At 43.3% G+C, this 17,470-nt stretch overlaps 3 protein-coding genes across 4 annotated transcripts; 1 reads left to right on the plus strand and 2 right to left on the minus strand.

Moving 5' to 3' along the window:
• Positions 1 to 851: 851 nt before the first annotated feature.
• On the minus strand, positions 852 to 5,226 carry wdr83os (WD repeat domain 83 opposite strand). Its single transcript, XM_060047150.1, has 4 exons — positions 5,059 to 5,226; positions 4,602 to 4,707; positions 2,374 to 2,471; positions 852 to 1,225 (listed from the first exon to the last, which is right to left on the minus strand). Exons 1-4 carry the CDS (start codon positions 5,106 to 5,108, stop codon positions 1,159 to 1,161), a joined length of 321 nt encoding a protein of 106 aa, XP_059903133.1. The 5' UTR covers positions 5,109 to 5,226; the 3' UTR covers positions 852 to 1,158.
• Positions 5,227 to 5,433: 207 nt separating this feature from the next.
• Positions 5,434 to 11,000, plus strand: wdr83 (WD repeat domain containing 83). 2 transcript variants are annotated; one of them, XM_060047148.1, is made up of 10 exons: positions 5,434 to 5,594; positions 5,846 to 5,972; positions 6,421 to 6,541; positions 7,438 to 7,543; positions 7,649 to 7,697; positions 8,150 to 8,276; positions 8,628 to 8,695; positions 9,059 to 9,167; positions 9,948 to 10,062; positions 10,671 to 11,000. In XM_060047148.1, the coding sequence occupies exons 2-10, from the start codon at positions 5,870 to 5,872 to the stop codon at positions 10,839 to 10,841; spliced, it is 969 nt and encodes a 322-aa protein (XP_059903131.1). In that variant the 5' UTR covers positions 5,434 to 5,594; positions 5,846 to 5,869; the 3' UTR covers positions 10,842 to 11,000. The 2 variants fall into 2 exon arrangements, with proteins under 2 accessions (XP_059903131.1, XP_059903132.1); XM_060047149.1 differs by having other exon boundaries at positions 5,441 to 5,594; positions 5,851 to 5,972.
• Positions 11,001 to 11,966: 966 nt separating this feature from the next.
• On the minus strand, positions 11,967 to 12,913 carry LOC132453719 (artemin). Its single transcript, XM_060046665.1, has 2 exons — positions 12,835 to 12,913; positions 11,967 to 12,364 (listed from the first exon to the last, which is right to left on the minus strand). Exons 1-2 carry the CDS (start codon positions 12,911 to 12,913, stop codon positions 11,967 to 11,969), a joined length of 477 nt encoding a protein of 158 aa, XP_059902648.1.
• Between the last annotated feature and the right edge of the window lie 4,557 nt (positions 12,914 to 17,470).

The raw sequence follows: 17,470 nt of genomic DNA on the forward strand, positions 1-17,470 counted from the left end.
ATACTCCCTATAAACCTCCCCTTGACAAGTTGCTGGACGCAGACTAACTCACGTTGGGTTTTAGTGTATGACGCTATAGTTCCCTCTAGTGTTAACACCACAAGCTTTGCATCTGTACCGTGGACCCATGATCTGGGTGCATCCATTGGATACACCCAGCCAAGCACAATATAATTGGATTCAATCAAAATTTTCCCCTTGAAAGGTCCACACCCGGAAGACCGTGACAGATTTTAATATATAATTTACACCGTTCACAGATCAATGACGGCCATATCTGCTGACCGCATCATATTCAGTATCCTCCAACCGTATTGGCCTATACGTCTAAAAGGTACCAATATTCTAGGCACACATCAATACACAAAAGCGGACGGCGCTGTGCAGAGGCCAAACTTCCAAATCTGCAGGATTCCAAGACTCAGTGACTTCCTCTTTCCCACTACAAAGACCTGGTCAGCGGTTTGACCCAGATTCTGCAGAACTGGTGAATATCCAGTAAAGTTAGCTTAAACGGCGTCTGCTGGCAGCGGTCCCGAAGGCTTAAGTGCTCGTTCTGCAGACCTGAAAGCACATGAGTTATAAAGACCACTTAATCAGTCACTGTGGGGGGTGGCTTTACTCCCTCCTCTTCACGCACACCTAAAGCCGGGTCGCCTCTGGTCTCCCATGTAGGAGAAAGCTTTGCTGAGGCAACGTGCACTTATTTCCTGCTCCGCATAGTTGGTGTTTGGTAAGGAGGAAAGGTTGTACGTAAAGATGATGTCAAGAAGAAATAAGCACCTCATTTTAATAAGGATAATACAATTATTATAATAAATCATTAAACTTATAAGGAAGACAAGAGTTAGTTTTCTCTAAAATTCACTTTATTCTGGATAAACTGCAAAGAGACAAGGAATATCAAGGCATCTTCAACAAAGGACATGAAAAGAGTTAATTTAAAAATATTAAAATGGACCACAAAGGTCAAGCGATCTCGCCATTTTGGTCGAGTGTCCTTGTGACTGACCAACTGCTCTTTCTCTCTCTCTCTCTCTCTCTCTCGCTGTCTTTCAGTATTTCACACCATCATCTTCCACCCAGCGACCAGGGAGTCATACAGCTGCCTTGAATGATTCTCCGGTCTTCAGGAGATTTGTTCTGATTGGTCCCCGGTTACCACGGCGGCGACATCGGCTGAGGGTTCTGAAGGTATGACATCACAACCGCTGAGATGGAAAGCCTATCAAAGAAAGCACACAAGTTAGCGGGGGCGTAACAACGTTTTACTGTTTGAGACTGGGGCCCACCGTTTGGTGCGCTTTGGTGTCACCTATGGCGACAATTCAAAAATTATACACACACACACACACACACACACACACACACACACACACACACACACACACACACACACACACACACACACACACACACACACACACACACACACACACACACACACACACACACACACACACACACACACACACACACACACGTTAGTTGAGAAATTATCCTGTTGGGGTAACTCCACCCGCCCACCACCAGTGGGTGATGGAACACGCTTCATTAAATCTGAGCGGATGGGGCTGTTAATGCATGTCGCCACCAGTTTGTTAGACTGGTTTGTTACATTCGTAATGCCAAATCAGTGGGCACAATCCCCATCGTGTTGCCTCGTTAGGCGATAGATAGTGTCCTGACTGACAAGAATTCACATGAAAATCTGTGGCGATCTTTGCACCTTAGCTTTGAACCTCATGGGGTTAAACCCCTCCCCCGCCAGTGAATTGTATGGCTGGTACCACGCCATCGATTGAAAAAAATAAAACCCTTAACTCAGCCCAAACACACTCAACACAAAAAGCAAGCAAGCGCATACATCACTTGGCTGATTAGATGCAGAGCGTCCCTGCAGTCCCACCCTAGGAGGAATATATTAGTAGTTCACTTCAGTTTATTAGAAGAGATAGGGCGGCCGTTCTCAAGTTTGGCCCTCGCCGTCATCTCCTTACTCCTAATGCATAATTCCTGGCTGGGGTGTGTCTCAACCCCAGTGCTGACCAAGCGACTAAATCTAATTCCTCCTACATGCACAGATGTACCGTTGTTACATTTGACTTTCCTCTGAATGGCTGTCTTTTCCGACAGGTACGCTGCGAGAAATGTGGGTTTGAACCCAGAATCTTTAGGCTGGGAGTTAGACACCCTAGCTGCTCGATTATCCTGCCCCTAAAAGCTTTTTATGAGGCATTAAGCCTCTGTTCTTCCTTGTGTCAGAGGGAGTGGACCTTGGCCTGCTTTGGACGTTGCCTCTCTGTGTGACGCTCATAAACCAATGGTTTCCCCAGGGACCTTGGTGTGTCATAAGATGGGTGGGAAACTTACATGAAGCTGCTCATCATCTGTTTAGTGTCCTCGGAGCTCCTGGAGTTGGCGAAGCTGATGAACGAGCAGTAGACGGCAATCCACGCGCACCACTTCAACTGCAAGACACATACACACACACACAATTGGATGAGCTACACTGCTGTCATCTTAGGGGAGCTTAACAAAAGAAATGCTCAACGAGGCTTAATGTACCTAAACCAAAAGCCAGAACATTCAGCACAGATGAAGGTTACCATGAGTACTGACATGTCCAAAAGCACAAGAAAATGATTTAAAGAGAAATGCAGTGATCTGTCCTGTACATTAAGCCATGTAAGCAGTTTGTTAAGCAGAAATAATTAGTGTTAGTGAACCCTCTGTTTCAGCTTGAATCCAACCCTCGACAAGATTAGATTTAAGAAAATGAGTTCTGAGGTGATATATCTAAGGAGAGGGAGAGGGAGGGGTGTTAACCCAATGGTTACTTCCAACACCAACTTTGTGAATGTTTTTTAGTACCGTCGTTGTGTGGAAATCTAATGGTGCCTTCGGACCAAAAAATAAGGGGCGGCGTGAATCCAAAAAAATTGCAGAGACGCGTTTAGAAGAGAAATGATCATTTAGAGGAGAATTGAACACTGGTTTGTCCAAATTTTACTTGCGCAAACCACCTGGTTTACATGGATTTCGCGTTATTCTACCCGCAAACACTTCGCTCAAGTTGAAATATTTGAATGCTAACTCTGCTTGGTCGTGACAGTAGGGCTGCTTGATTATGAAAAAAAAAAATCAGAATCACGATGATTTTGGTCGATATTGAGGTCAAGATTATTTAAATGATTATTTTTGAGTTTGAAAACATTATGTATTTATTCAGCATGTCTCTCCCAAAAAACACATTGTAACTGAGAACCTTGAGATTTCGCCTTAAAAAAAAATACACATAAATAAAACATTTAATGAAGAAAATAAATAAAAATTGAAAACTCGATTATATTTATTTTGGGATTGTTTTAATTAGATTAATCGCCCAGCCCTACGTGACAGCCAATCAGACCGGGGTGAACCACAACATGGAGGAGAAAGTGATTGTCGTTTACGAACTCCCCGAGCTCTATATCAATATGATATAACATAGAATACAATTAAAATATAGATATCTATGTAATATATTGTATAATATCACTTCCAAAAGCTGTATACGCCTCCGGAATATATTATGAATCCTAAACGACGGCGTTGGGTTCTACAACGTCACTGGTACTTCCACAAGTTAAGACTCATAGTGGGTGTTATCTCGGCCATGGTTGAGAAAGAATTGGGGGAAAGAAACCTTTGCATTCCCAAGATGAAGCCCCTCCTCCTACACTCGCACGAGTAAATTTGTGTAATCACTCCCATGAGTAAAGTTTGTCTACTCGTGCAAGCCAACAGGCGAAAATATCCGCTTTTGGTGTGAACGCAGTTATGATGAGCGATGTTGCATAAGAAATGCTCCACACACCGTGGCGTTAGTTCTCAGAGCAGAGCGAAACGTTCACAAACTGGTTTCTCGCAAATAACATTCTCATTAGCATGAAGTGCATTTCTCTTGAAATAATCGTCTTCCTTAATTTTTTTTACTCTATGTATCTGTGAAAATTTGGGCTTCTAGACATTTGTTTAGGTGCAGTTAGCCTCATCAAGAATTTGTAAAGCATTATAGAAGCTCCCTCATCTGAGCATTACTAACAGAATGTGCTTTAAAATTGTATTGTTTGTCTATGAAAGGTATTGTATAGAGTTATGAGGATTCAAACGTCAGTGAGGAAGGAAAACTAGTTTTAGTCTGATTCCATACGTTTGAATTCCCATACACTTCCGTTAAATGACCCTCAGTTAAACTAGGATACTAACTGAGAGACTAGAAACATTTTCTATTATCAACCAGCCCTAGATACCCAGGCTAACCCATACCCTGTATCCAATCCTTTTCCCTCTCAACCGGCCTTTCCATTCTCGTATGGTACTGGAACCTGTGTTAACGTTTTGTGCCACTTTACCACTGTCACATAAGTGGACTGTACTGTAGTACTGCAAACTGGTACCATGTGTAGTACCTGTGCTGGTTTAGCTACTTGTTTTACTAACATATATGCAAGGTAGCAAGAGAAAGATGGTGAGAGATAATGTAAAAGAGAGAGAGAGAGAGAGAGAGAGAGAGAGAGAGAGAGTGACGAGAAGATGGGAATTGGTCTAGGGGTCACCTTGAGCATTAGTCCACACATGCTGAAGATCATGCCAAGCAGGTTCATATAGTCAGGGGTGGGGTCTTCCAGTGTAGGATTGGCTTCTGTGCTGGGCGGTTTGTACCTGCAAAGAGGGATGAATCATACACATACATTGTTTTGCCGTCCTACTTAACGCGTTAATAAGTGTTTTAAGTAAATGTCAGCAAGAATCCATCGTTGTTTCTGATCGTTTGAGGATTTTTAAATCCCTTTTCATTTTATGCCAATTCCTCTTCAAATTGTACTGTAGACAGACCAGCTTGGGTTTTCGTTAAATACTATTCAGTCACCATGTTTTGACATTCACACAATACAATTAATTTAAGCGCATTCGTAAATCGTCTCAGTAAGCACATATTCATTCAGGGGAGCTTACGTTCACTAAACTAGCTAGAAAGCTGCGAACTAGTACATTTCTATCAGATATACACACCGCAAAATCTTATTTTGTCGTCTCGGGTCGTTCATGTTGTTTGAAGTCATATTATTATATAAAGATTACACGTTATTATAGTTAAACTATGAATCCACTAGTGGGAAAACAGCTGATCTGCTGCTGATCGGCTAATGGCTAATGTCGAAACAGAGGATGTTCCGGGTCAGCACTTCAAACTAAGAGCTCCTTGCTACTTTGCAATCGCATAGGAACCATCAAAAGAGCTTTATTGGCATAGAATATTAATATCGATATGTTCGAGCAGTTTAATAATATATCTAAGGAAATAAAATACAATTTAGGCTTGGTAATTATACAAATTTTAATATGATTTAATATATATACTATTATTCTGGTATACATGTATAATCCCGGCATTCCTCTTGTACCGGAAGAACTACTATGAACTCAAGGAAAGTAAGAAACAATCAAAAACAGCGTGTTATAAACTCTTTGAATGGTTATAAATAAATACTACTGCTACAATCTAAGGAGGTAGCAGAATGCAAGATAATTGCGTTTGAACGGCAAAAGTAAGTCATTCATTGTTTTTAAAACTGCTAAGACTGTATTGTGGGCATCTGTTGTCATTGCACATTTGTTAATGTGTAACTATCTAGTTATGTATCTTTTAGTGTCTGACCCATTTTTCTTGACTATCGGGATAGAGTTTGTACAATCATAATATGACACCTTCGGCCCATTAATTAAAACTGACCGAATTTACAGTTAAAGTGCATCGATTAGCCTCAGTGATCCAAACGTTGACATGCTGTGTGTTTAGTTTAGTACCCAGAGCACAGAGAGTATGTCGTTCCCGCAGCCTAAACCGCAAGCTCCACAGCTGCCCCGGCACCTGCTGAGGACTATCGACTGTAACCAAGGAGCGGTCCGGGCCGTGCGCTTTAACGGTGAGCACAATGCGAGATGGAGCATTTTTTCAGTATTACGTTCGTGTTTTGGATCCAACATAACCACAAATGATTAAGGACGGAATTAAACAAACAGTTTGATGTGTATTCAGTAGACCTGTGTTCATTACATGTTAGGTTATGAACACTCATTCAAGATTATTCAAATGAGAAAATATTGGAGTGGTGGCAGATGCGACCTATGGTTGGTTTGAAGATGCTTCAGTCTAAATCTATACAGTTCTGGCATTTTTGATAAACACTGACTCCCATCAACCCAAACGTTGCGTCACATATTACGTTTGGCTATAAAGTTAGAGATTGTTAGTAGTTTGGTGTGAAAGGCAACGTCTCAAGGGGATAAGCACTAGACAAGTCTGTATCGTGGTGTGCTGTAATAGTGGGATGGATGTGCTGTTTGGCTTACTTTGTCCTCCTCTTGTGGCAGCGGACGGGAACTACCTTCTGTCGTGTGGCAGCGATAAGTCGCTGAAGCTGTGGAGCGTCACCAGAGGCACACCTCTGAAGACCTATAGTGGCCACGGATACGAGGTCCTTGATGTCGACGGGTACGGGTTTGCTATTTTGTTGTGATATTTGTTGTTAATCTGAGGTAAATACTCTGTAAATAAGTCACGTCAGGCAGGGGCGGAGTGGGGCACTAAAAGCCACCGGGAGAATTCTGACCGGCTCGGGCCACCAACGGCCCTCCTCCAAGTCTACGGATTTGGGGAGGACTTAACGAAATATGAAATCTGACAATAAAGTGTAGGTCTAAAGCTTTTATGGGTTTTCTAATAATAAACAGATGCTGAAATATAACATCAAAATAAAATGATACAACTACTAATATATATATATATATTAGCGCTGTCAGTCTAACGCGTTATTACCGCAAACCAATTTTAACGGCGTTCATTTTTTTATCGTGCGATTAACGCTCTTTTGGCTTGGCAGACGTTGTAGATTGTCACCTGCTGTCTAGCAACAACTAGTCACGTTAGAAAAACGACAACACCATACCGGATCTACACCGTAAATAAAACAACAAGCATGCCGCACAAATTTGTTGGGGCAAGCAAGGATACGGAGCGGGGGAAAAACTCCTTAAAAGTGTGTGTGTGTTTGTGTGTCACTCTGTTCGAGCCTGCACGAGAATTCAATGTTGTCATTAGCTGTCCCCGATCGCCGCCTCTGATGTCAAGGCCAAATGATGGTTTGAATGCCATGTTGGTAATTGTCATGACGTATATCTGCTGTTAACACAAACAGACAGCAAAATGCTGTTGAAACGATGTCAACTCAATTAAAAATAAACAAGACAAATCTAAAATTAACCTTGCAGACACAAAAATATATATTTTTTCTTACAAAGTAATAAATCATTTAATTAAAATGAGTAAATTGGATGAATATCATGTGTCGCTGCTGGTTCTTTTGAATAACCATTGTGCCCTTCCCACAGTTCCTTTGACAACAGCCAGCTGTGTTCGTGCAGCTCTGACAAGACGGTGATCCTTTGGGATGTTGCGACCGGGCAGGTGGCCCGAAAACTCAGAGGTCACGCCGGGGTCAGCTGAATTATATTACTCCTAATAATAAATACAATAATGAATTTGTATTAGAAGCTCCTTTTCAAAGCTATTTTTCCAAACTTGCGTGTATGTGTTTTCCAGATAGTCAACTGTGTCCAGTTTAACGAAGAGGCGACGGTAATCCTCTCTGGTGAGCGTGTTCTCTCTGGAGCCTCATCGTCACACACAAACTACAGTGCAGCCACCAAAGGGGGGGATTTAGTTCCATGTTATGAGGCAGCAAACATTCTGTGCTGTTGGTTCTGTTATGTGAATTATTTGGTTGTCTTATATTCTATTCTGTTCTACTCCACACTTCTCATGTGTTCTACTATATTATGTTCTGTGTTCCATTCTTCTTGGTTGGTTCCATTCTATTTGTTGCTACTCTTTTCTGTTGGATATCTTCTATGCTGTTTGACCCTTCTCTATTGTATTCCATGATGTCCTATGTTGGTAATGTGCTCCTTTGTTTCTGTCCTATGCTATGATGGCCTGTGTTCTATGTAGGAGCCGTTATTTCCTGCATGCATGCATGCATGCACCAAGCCGGGTGATCCAAACTTAACACCAGGTTGTATGTTCTGGTTCTCGCCCCTGTAGGGTCCATAGACGGGACGGTGCGCTGCTGGGACACGCGGTCCCGCAGGTTCGAGGCCATCCAGGTGCTGGACGAGGCTACTGACGGGATCAGTAGCCTGAAGGTGTCCCAGCACGAGCTGCTGACCGGGTGGGTCCTGTCGCCTAGCAGACTCTTGAACCCTTTTTTAATCGGTGTGTGTTTCAGCGGGTTGGTGGGACGCGACCAACCGCACACCTGAAAGCTCACTGGAATATATGATCCTTAAAGAATCATCCATTCTAATGTGCTCAGAGTTTTTTTTTTTTCGAAAAACACACAGTTGGTCGCGTGCCAGCGACTCACTGTAACATACTCTCAGGCCCCTGACCCAGGGTCTGAGAAGCATTCATGTATTAAAACAATGGGCGTTCTCCCACAACATTCACGTCCAGTCTTGCGATCCTAGCGGACTGTTGAGTGTACTCACATTGCTTGTTTTGGTGCTGTTGGGCCTTACAGGTCGGTCGACGGCCGGGTGAGATGCTACGACCTGCGCATGGGGCAGCTGCACATCGACTTTGTCAACAGTGGGTCACCCTTGCGTTGTTACAGAATCCTAGTCCTTTAGGAAGGGACTGGAATCAGTGATGAGCAGCGATAATATATTGTTGTTGTTAAATTATTGTCGATTTGTGATCATCGGTGGATATGATTAAAGAGTCACTGTCCACTGGTTTTATGATTCTAGAATTATATTAAAACAGAATTGAAATGTAATAAGGATTATTCAGTTAATTATTATAGAGTTATAGAATTCTGTTGCAACGCCAGTCAACGCCTATGTTACGTGCACTAACGCCAGTATGTCACATGCACCAACGCATGTATTTCCCGTCCACATGCACCTGTGTTTCATGTGCACTCGCTCCCTGTCACCATGTTGTGTACAGGCCCCATCACGTGCGTGTGCTTCAGTCAGGACGGCCAGTGCACTTTGACCTCCAGCCTGGACTCCACGGTCAGGCTGCTAGACAAGACCACCGGGGAGATGCTGGGAGAGTAAGTCCCTGTTCCTCCTTCTCGTCTTCATCCGTCCCCTTCTCCTCCTCCCTCTGCAGCAGGGATAACTTGGGAGAAACCAACAGTTATTGTAATTTTTTTTTTTTTTTTTACAAATGTCTCTTTTCTCAATGTGACAAATGAACAATACAGTGTGCGAGTCCCTACCAGTGGGTCCCACCCCTCTATAGGGGGTGGGAACAACTGACTCTACAGACCTATTAGAGCAGTGCCAGTGGGTGGGACTTCACCAGCAGAAACTAACATCCACAGCGTCTGAAGCTAAGCTAACAGAGGCTGTTGATAAAACTGAAGTACAATGGCGGAAGGTACTGGATCTGACATAGAAGATGGCACCATGCAAAAGTTCACCATTTCGAAAGAAATACAAACGAGGACTAATTCACTGAGTTCACCAACTAATACTCTTCACTAGAAATGTTGTGTGAAATGATTTTCAAGCAGTCTTGCGGTATCAGCTTGGTAGATGGAACAGCGAGGTGTCCGATAGGCGGAGATCTAGATCAGCGGGAGTGGCCAGCGAAGCTGTGCATCGTGGTGCATGGTGGGAGTTGTTGTCTTCAACCAACAAGCGCCAAAAAGTCACTTTCTGCCTTTTCTCGGTCAAGACGGCACCAAATTAGAATTTTATTTTATTATTCGTCTACATATAGGACCCAATTTCAATACATATTCATGCCTCCACCGGTGAAATGCTCCTTTAATGACATGTATCTGAACCCACCTTCAAACCCCTACCTGTCTTACCTGTGGTTCCAGGTACACAGGCCACAAGATGAAGGGCTACAAGCTGGACTGCTGTCTGTCCGGTAAAGATACCCACGTGATGAGCTGTTCCGAGGACGGACACGTCTACTGCTGGGACCTGGTGGAGGTCAGAGTCAACCGCTTTTTCCTTGTATCTCATCTTCCCTGCCCTCATTTCACTTTCATTCTTCATTCCAATGCTTTGATGCAAAACACAACGTTTTACATGAAAGGTGAATACAGCTTTGGAATGGGGAATGTTACCTTAATTCATCTAAAGGTTACATTGAAGTCAAGTGGTAATTGATCTACTTGTTACTATCAATGTATTCATTGTTATTATTTATTAATTTATAGTGATTCATTATTTGTGTGATGTGTGAAATGCACAGGCTCCATCTCGGACCACCCTTGACCTCAAAGCATTGAACCTTTTACTTCCAGTGAGGCAATGGTGTCATTATGGTTCCAACTGTGCATCTTGTCTGCATGGGCTCAGTTGACGCCTTGCACATGGGGAACTTTCTCTTCCTAATCTGGTTTTATTTCCATAAGATATCCTTCCAAACCAGGTCCCGGGGTTCTCCTCTCCCACGGTTTAACATTTAAATGGTCTTGAAAAGGTTGCACCCAACCAAGAGCAAAGCTTTGATCAACAGATATTTTATAAATAACAGACATGTATCTCGCGTTGCTTTGTGTTTATTTCATATTTCTTTCATTAATTGCTTCCAGGGCTCCCTAACGTTGAAGCTGCCGGTGGGGAAGGCCGTTGTCCAGTCTCTGTCTTTCCACCCCACCGAGACCCAGCTCCTCACAGCCATGGAGGGGCGTGTCCAGGTGTGGGGGGCTGAGCCTGAGGAAACCGAGGAAGTGGAAGAGGGCGGCATGATGGGGGCACCATAGAGAGTGCAGCATGTGTGTCTGCGTGTGTCTGCGTGTGTCTGCGTGTGTGTGTGTGTGTGTGTGTGTGTGTGTGTGAATGCGTGTGCATGTCAAACCCATGTTGAAGAATATCACATATTTTTGTACATAACAATGAATAAACTTTTTTTCTTATTGTAACAGTCGAGTCGACAAAGCCCCGTTTTGTAAATTGTTGACTTTATTTGGAACAGAACACTTTTTTTTATGATTTGCGTACAGAGAAATAAGTTAAGTCATGTCAAAGAATTAAAATAAACCAACCAAATAAATAAATAAATTATTTTACATAAATACATTTTACATTATTTCAAGCGACTACTTGGTCAGCACTTCTATTTTGCGCCACACACACAATGTACCCCAAGAGGATTATCTTTCAATAATTAAATACATCTTTTTAGCTTATTCATGAAGTCAAGTAGTTTTGTCTGTCCATTTGACCCTTTCTAGGAAACATTAGCAGTGTTGAAACTACAGACCGACTACTAAGTGCGGCAATGTGCCTTTGTGGATTGACCTCAATCAGTATTTTATATTCAGTATATTTATCTTTTGCAGGAAATATAAAAGGAACGCTTGAAAACAAAAAGCTTGTTTCCAAAATGCTATGTACCTGCATCTGTTGAATCCGTAAGGATACAAGTGTCTGTAACGCTTTGCAAAATTAAATTAAAAGCACCACTGTACACTGTTTGACAGCACTTAAAAAAAGCCTTAAATGAAGCATCATCCAAAGGTTTACAACCTTGGACATTTTAGAAGGCACCTGCTTTCAATTTTAAACCCGTACAAAGAAATAGTTTTACAAGCGCTTAGGAACAGACTTCAGACTTTCCTCTCCCACACACCAGCCCTCACCCTACCACTCAGCTACCCCAACCCCTCACCCTACCACTCAGCCTAGCCTACCCTCAGCCTAGCCCACCCAACCCTCAGCCTAACACTCGGCTCTCTGCCCAACTCACCCTAACCGACCTAACCCTCTTCCCCACCCAGCCCACCCTAGGCACCACCTCTCCTCCACCCACTTCCCTCCCTCACCCCCATACCACCCCACCCCACCCCACCTCCAGCCCAGCCCACCCTCCTCCCTACCCCAGCCCCTCAGCCCACACAGCTGCAGCCGGCGGCCAGCAGCTTCTCCACCTTGTGCCAGCGGTGGGCGTTGTCCAGGAAGGCCAGGTCCTCGTGGTGCGTGGGCCGGCAGCAGGGACCCCCCACCCCGCTGGGCCCGGGTCGCGGCAGCACCCCGCCCAGCAGCAGGTGGGCCCTCGTCAGGTCGTGGTTGGAGCGGACGCGCTCGCAGGCGCCACCGCAGTACTTGAAGAGCACCGTCTCGTCGGCGTCGTAGCCCAGCCCCAGGTCCCGCACCTGGAGCTGGACGGAGCGCAGGCCGCAGGCGGAGGCGGAGGCGGGGGCCGTGTCGGAGCTGGAGCGGCGGGGGCGCGGTGCGGGCTCTTGCTGGTCCGGAGAGGCGCTGTCGGCGCCGCCAACAGCGTGATCTGTAGGGAGGGCGGGAGGGTTGAGATGACATCACAAACTAACTCAAACACAAACTACTAGTGCACAAACTATCACACGCATTTGTTCAAAAACTACTAGCAGACAAACTATCACACAAATTTGTTCACAAACTACTAGTACACAAACTATGCAAACTACTAGTAGACCGACTACCAGCTAACTACTAGTCCAACAATTAAGGCACGCAAACTACTTTGTTTGCAGTTCTCAAATGGTGAGGAGGGATTCCTCATCGTGAGCGCATTCCGATATACACATTCAGAATTGACACCAAATAATCATTAACCATTCCGGAAGAACAAATACACCTCAGTGGAAAGCAAAAAATATTTGTTTTCTATTTCAGGTCATACAGTTCCAAATCTAATGTTGGCGATTCATTGATCCTTCTGTTAGAGAACTCATCATGGAAAGGTTAACCTTATTCAAAGGTCAGAGGTCAACCTACCGAGCAGAGACGGCAGCGCATGTCCGTAGCCCCGCTGGACGCAGAGGAGCAGGAAGAGCAGCGGGAGCAGGGAGCGCATCGTCGGGTGTGTCTGTCTGCGTTCGCCGCCGCTGAGTCCAAATCAACCCAATATGGTTTGCGTTGCGTGGGTGTGTGTGTGTGTGTGTGTGTGTGTGTGTGTGTGTGGACACGAGAAGGTGGTGCTGAGATGTGGACCAGCCACGACCTCAAATATATAGCTCTTCAGATAAGGGGGGTTGGAGGGGTGAGTGGAGAGAGAGAGAGAGAGAGACACCAAGACATGATACGCCAACAGAACGTCCCGCTCACCTGACTGACAGGAAGGCGTAGGAGGTCCGCCGGGCGCTTGACCGAGAATGAGACGCTTTTTGGGGATGGTTCGACGGTGTTAATCCCAGGGCCCTCAGCCCAGACGTTGGCACTTGATTAGCCCCAAGGGTGAAGGGGTCGGAGCCAGTTTGTGTTTTAATAGTCAATTTTTATGTTAGTTAGTTCAAGGAAACGTTAAAAGAAGATATATATAGGAAAACAGCAAGTAAGGTACGTGGATCACAAAGAAATATGTCTGTTTTTTATTCGTATTAATACATTTTTACAACTGAAGTTACAGGACAACAAATGACCATATTGTTAAAAAGAAAAAAGAAAGTGACGTGATGAAGAAAAAATGAAAAGTATATGGAAAATCTGGCGAAAAAGATACGATTAATAATACAGAAGAGAGGTTGAATCTCGGAGCATAATGGAAAGAGTCTGTAATTAGAGGCTAGAGAAAGGAAACATCTCTTATCTGAGGAGACATTCCACAGGGTGAATCGCCCAGCCCAGGCAGAACCTACAACCTGGTCCATAAATTAAGGGATTTCATCAGCAATGCAGAGATGAAGGAGAATATGCAGAATATGCATTGTTCAACTCGGGCAAGCGCCAGGGCAAATAGGTAAAGGGATGGAATGTGAAGGTGATTTTATATTGATATTTATCCATTCTTTGCAAAACGTCTATCACATGTCAAAACGTATTCAGATTGTTTTAAGGTGGTTTTAAAGGAAAGTATTGATTCCAGGATGATAACTATGAAGTATGAATACATATTATGTGTTGTTGTTAATAGTAAAAGCATCATTGTAGTTATTCAAATACTGTACATATATTTGACATCATACTGGAAGGATAATGTTTGCCTGGGGATGCATTCGTTTGGGCTCTCAACACTTCTAATTAGGTTAGATATTTTATCTTATGTTTTTCAAGATAAGATCCGAGAATAACTCAATGATCATACAATTATGCAAGAATCAGCATGGAACACAGATCGAGTTAACTGAAGAATCCATAAATAGAATGAATCCACTAATACGTTTCAACACAGGGGTACCCGAAACTTTAACATGTTGTCACCCAGCTGTGGGGGTCACGACAACCACCCAATTGTTCTGCTGGAAGAACAACAAAACATTCTCATTGCAATGTGTGAAAAGTGAGGTCATAAAATGTATTCCCCTTTTAGTCTTTAAACATACTAATGACCCAAATGAACCAACAAGGCATATATTATTTAACTTTTGCCATCCTGTGAGTAACTTCGGCCGCTGTTGCGACCCCCTTTAGGGGGGTGACCTTGGACTGTATGAAAATGTTGTGGCCCCCAGTTGAAGAACACTGTTTTTGATCGATACAGGTTGAATAACCTCTCAATTGACCTTCCAAGACAATTCCCAACACAATTTTCAACAACAATTGTTGTAAAACATTTCCAAGAAAATGTAAATCCAATCAAGTTAGTTTTAAATGTGTTTTGTGGTGGGTTTTCGAATAATTTTTATGAAGATGATCAACCGCCTAACAACTGATGGCCCCCTCCGTGCACGCTGGGGATTCATCCTGGCAGAGATGGCGGAAAGTTTGTTTTCCTGAAGAGAGAGATGGGTTTCGTCATGGGTTTCCCCTCTCATCCCGACCAGACAACGGAAGGGCTGGAAGGGACCCGTCACATTCCTTCCATGCACAGGCGGGAAAAACACATTTCAGAAGGATAGAGCCCTCTGGAATCGCAACTACAAATCAGGCCTGGTATTGCGAGTGGTCAGGTGTCAGGAAATGAAAGAGCGTTCTCGCGTGAGACGGTCTAAGGGCAGAATGTGACAGACGCTTTTTATATACTGGTTTTGTTGAGAGGCTCAACCAAACCGTGCACGTTTTTAGCTATCAGTTTTTCAGTTTATTGGAGAGGCTCATACACGCACGCCAGAATCCAGCCAATTAGGCAGCACTGTCTCTTCGATATAAGTTTCTGGTTGGCTCTCGCTGTCTTTTTTCTTTTTGATCCACTGCAATTATCTGTTTTCGCTACCGATTGGGTTTTCCAATGATAGTGTTTACTCTTTAACTGTCATACAACCATCCCATATTAATTTTCCCTTATGACGTCATTAAATTTTCCTATTTATCCTTGATCTACCACGTTAGTTCCTCTTCCCAGAAGCATAACGCCCAAAAGTGATCTTATACATCAGTATCCACTGCTTATTAAAAAGACTCCTTCCTCTCCAGCTGATGTACTGTAATTCATGTATGATTCAATATTTTCATGTGGTATTCGAAAATAGCAGTTCGTTCTATTTACTCTGTAGCCTGTAACCAATGCAGTAAAATGCTCTTCATTGTTATGAACTATAGTAGGAGCCACAAAGACTGGCTTTTGAAAGAGAGTTTCCTGCTAGCAGGATCATTAGAACGGATAATGTAAAGACTGGAAAGCAATTTTCAGTAGATTTATAACTTCAATATATCATCATTAAGTTTGAGGGTCTTGCAGCTCATTGGTGCAGCTGTGTCCATGCGTGGGTCCTTCTAGGAAGACACTTTTAGGAATCATATACAAAATATACCCATTAATAACTTTAATCATTCTGAGATTATTTAATAGAACTCTTAATTTTATCTGACTCTGATTTCATAGAATTCTGACTAAAGGACTGGTTTTATCGCATTCCTGATTTTATAGAACTGTCACTTTATAGAGCTGTGACTTTGTAGATCTCTTGAGTTCATTGACCTCTATATTTCATATGAATCTTTATTTCATAGAACTCTGTTTTTATAGGACTATATATTTAGTCCATTTTAACACATACTGTACATATCGTGCTATCTTTTTTGTAAAAGTGCTATTATTCAGTGATGCGTCACATGGATCTAAATTGCTTTCAGCTAAAACATAACTATGTAAATATGTGTAACCTTGCGGAACAAAGGCAATATTTCCAAAAATAAGGACGGTTTTAGCGATCCCTGTGGTGTAGTGCACTTTTTCCCCTGCTAAACCTGAAGAATTTCTAGCAGACGGCTTCTTATCTTAATCACATGAAGCAGGAAAACACATCTATCTTGACTCATAGATTATAAAGAATTTGCCCTGGGCTAAATCGCTGGTTGTCTCCTCAAAAAGACAAATGCTGGGAATAAAGATGAGGAATGATGTGAACGTCTGACTTTGACCCAGGATTGGTGTGTTTGTCTGAGCTGTCAGGATGCGGTCTGGGGGCTTAGGACTGGGCCGGGATCCAGTCTGGGTTAAAAGTAGCCAGACTCTGGGCCAAAGCAGATAACAGGTAAAAATAGACTTATGTATGAGTTTCATAATAAATAGATGTGTAGATGTTGAGTTGATGGTGTCCTCCCAATAGAATCTGATGAGCTGTGACTGGAAGGAATATATTCATTGCTTTTATTCAAAGGAACTTAGGGTCAATTAGGTTAGGGGCATCTTGGTCTAGGATTCCTTATTAATACCCTCTGTGCTCTCCTGGCTGGTTTCATATTGCTGCGGAGGGATGGCTTTTGCAAACTCGTTGTCGCAAAAGCAACTCGTGCGCCCTCTTTGCTGAAACAAGCTAGCGAGCACAGCTTAAATCTGGAGCTAGCTGCAGGGTTTACCCATAAAATAAAGAAACATTTCATGACCTGTCACGATAGCTTCCAGGCTTTCTACCCACCTGGCAGTGCACTACGGGCAGAAATGGCCTGTGAGTCAAGTAGCCCTTCATACGACTCAGTACCCTTGAAGTAACTCTCAGGTTCAAAAAGGTTGGTGACCCCTGGTTTGGACTCTTTGTATAAAGTGTTCTAAAGTTACAGCATTGAATAGATCGATACGTTCTTTGCTTATCCCTGTGGGGACCTTTTTGTTGTTGCAGCACAAGACAGGAGAAGACAAAACAACGCAACACAAATTCATAGACAGTATAGAAACGAGACCTACATAGTAAAAATGAAAATAAATATACACATTCTCAAAAGGTGACCAGAGGCCTGTTTCAGGTAGCTGGTTTAACATACTCTGAGTTTAATCCTGCGCTCTGAGTTGGTTGACTCAGAGTTCAGGGTTGAAAAGAAACTCTGTGTTTTCGGTTTCAGAACAGGTGATCAGCGTTGGGTTAATCAACTCTGAGTATGTTCACTCTGGGTTGAGGGCGTGCCTGTTGACTCTAAAGAGCCATCATCAATGGATCTCTGATAACATGATCAGACATGGACCAAAAGCGTAGATCCACTTACTTTCTCCCACGGAATTGAAAATTCTAATGAACGCGTATGCCGAGCAGTTACCCAG

Source organism: Gadus macrocephalus, chromosome 3 (genome assembly GCF_031168955.1).
Source record: "Gadus macrocephalus chromosome 3, ASM3116895v1".
In the NCBI taxonomy this organism is placed as follows: domain Eukaryota; kingdom Metazoa; phylum Chordata; class Actinopteri; order Gadiformes; family Gadidae; genus Gadus; species Gadus macrocephalus.

Coding starts and splice junctions, on each gene's coding strand:
- wdr83os (XM_060047150.1), bottom strand. CDS start 5,108: ATGACTTCAAACAACATGAACGACCCGAGACGACAAAATAAGATTTTG. Junction 4,708..5,058: donor CGACAAAATAAGATTTTGCG/GTGTGTATATCT, acceptor CCCTCTTTGCAG/GTACAAACCGCCCAGCACAG. Junction 1,226..2,373: donor CAGATGATGAGCAGCTTCAT/GTAAGTTTCCCA, acceptor TTTCTTTGATAG/GCTTTCCATCTCAGCGGTTG.
- wdr83 (XM_060047148.1), top strand. CDS start 5,870: ATGTCGTTCCCGCAGCCTAAACCGCAAGCTCCACAGCTGCCCCGGCAC. Junction 7,544..7,648: donor AACTCAGAGGTCACGCCGGG/GTCAGCTGAATT, acceptor TGTGTTTTCCAG/ATAGTCAACTGTGTCCAGTT. Junction 8,277..8,627: donor CAGCACGAGCTGCTGACCGG/GTGGGTCCTGTC, acceptor TGGGCCTTACAG/GTCGGTCGACGGCCGGGTGA.
- LOC132453719 (XM_060046665.1), bottom strand. CDS start 12,913: ATGCGCTCCCTGCTCCCGCTGCTCTTCCTGCTCCTCTGCGTCCAGCGG. Junction 12,365..12,834: donor TGCGCTGCCGTCTCTGCTCG/GTAGGTTGACCT, acceptor CCCTCCCTACAG/ATCACGCTGTTGGCGGCGCC.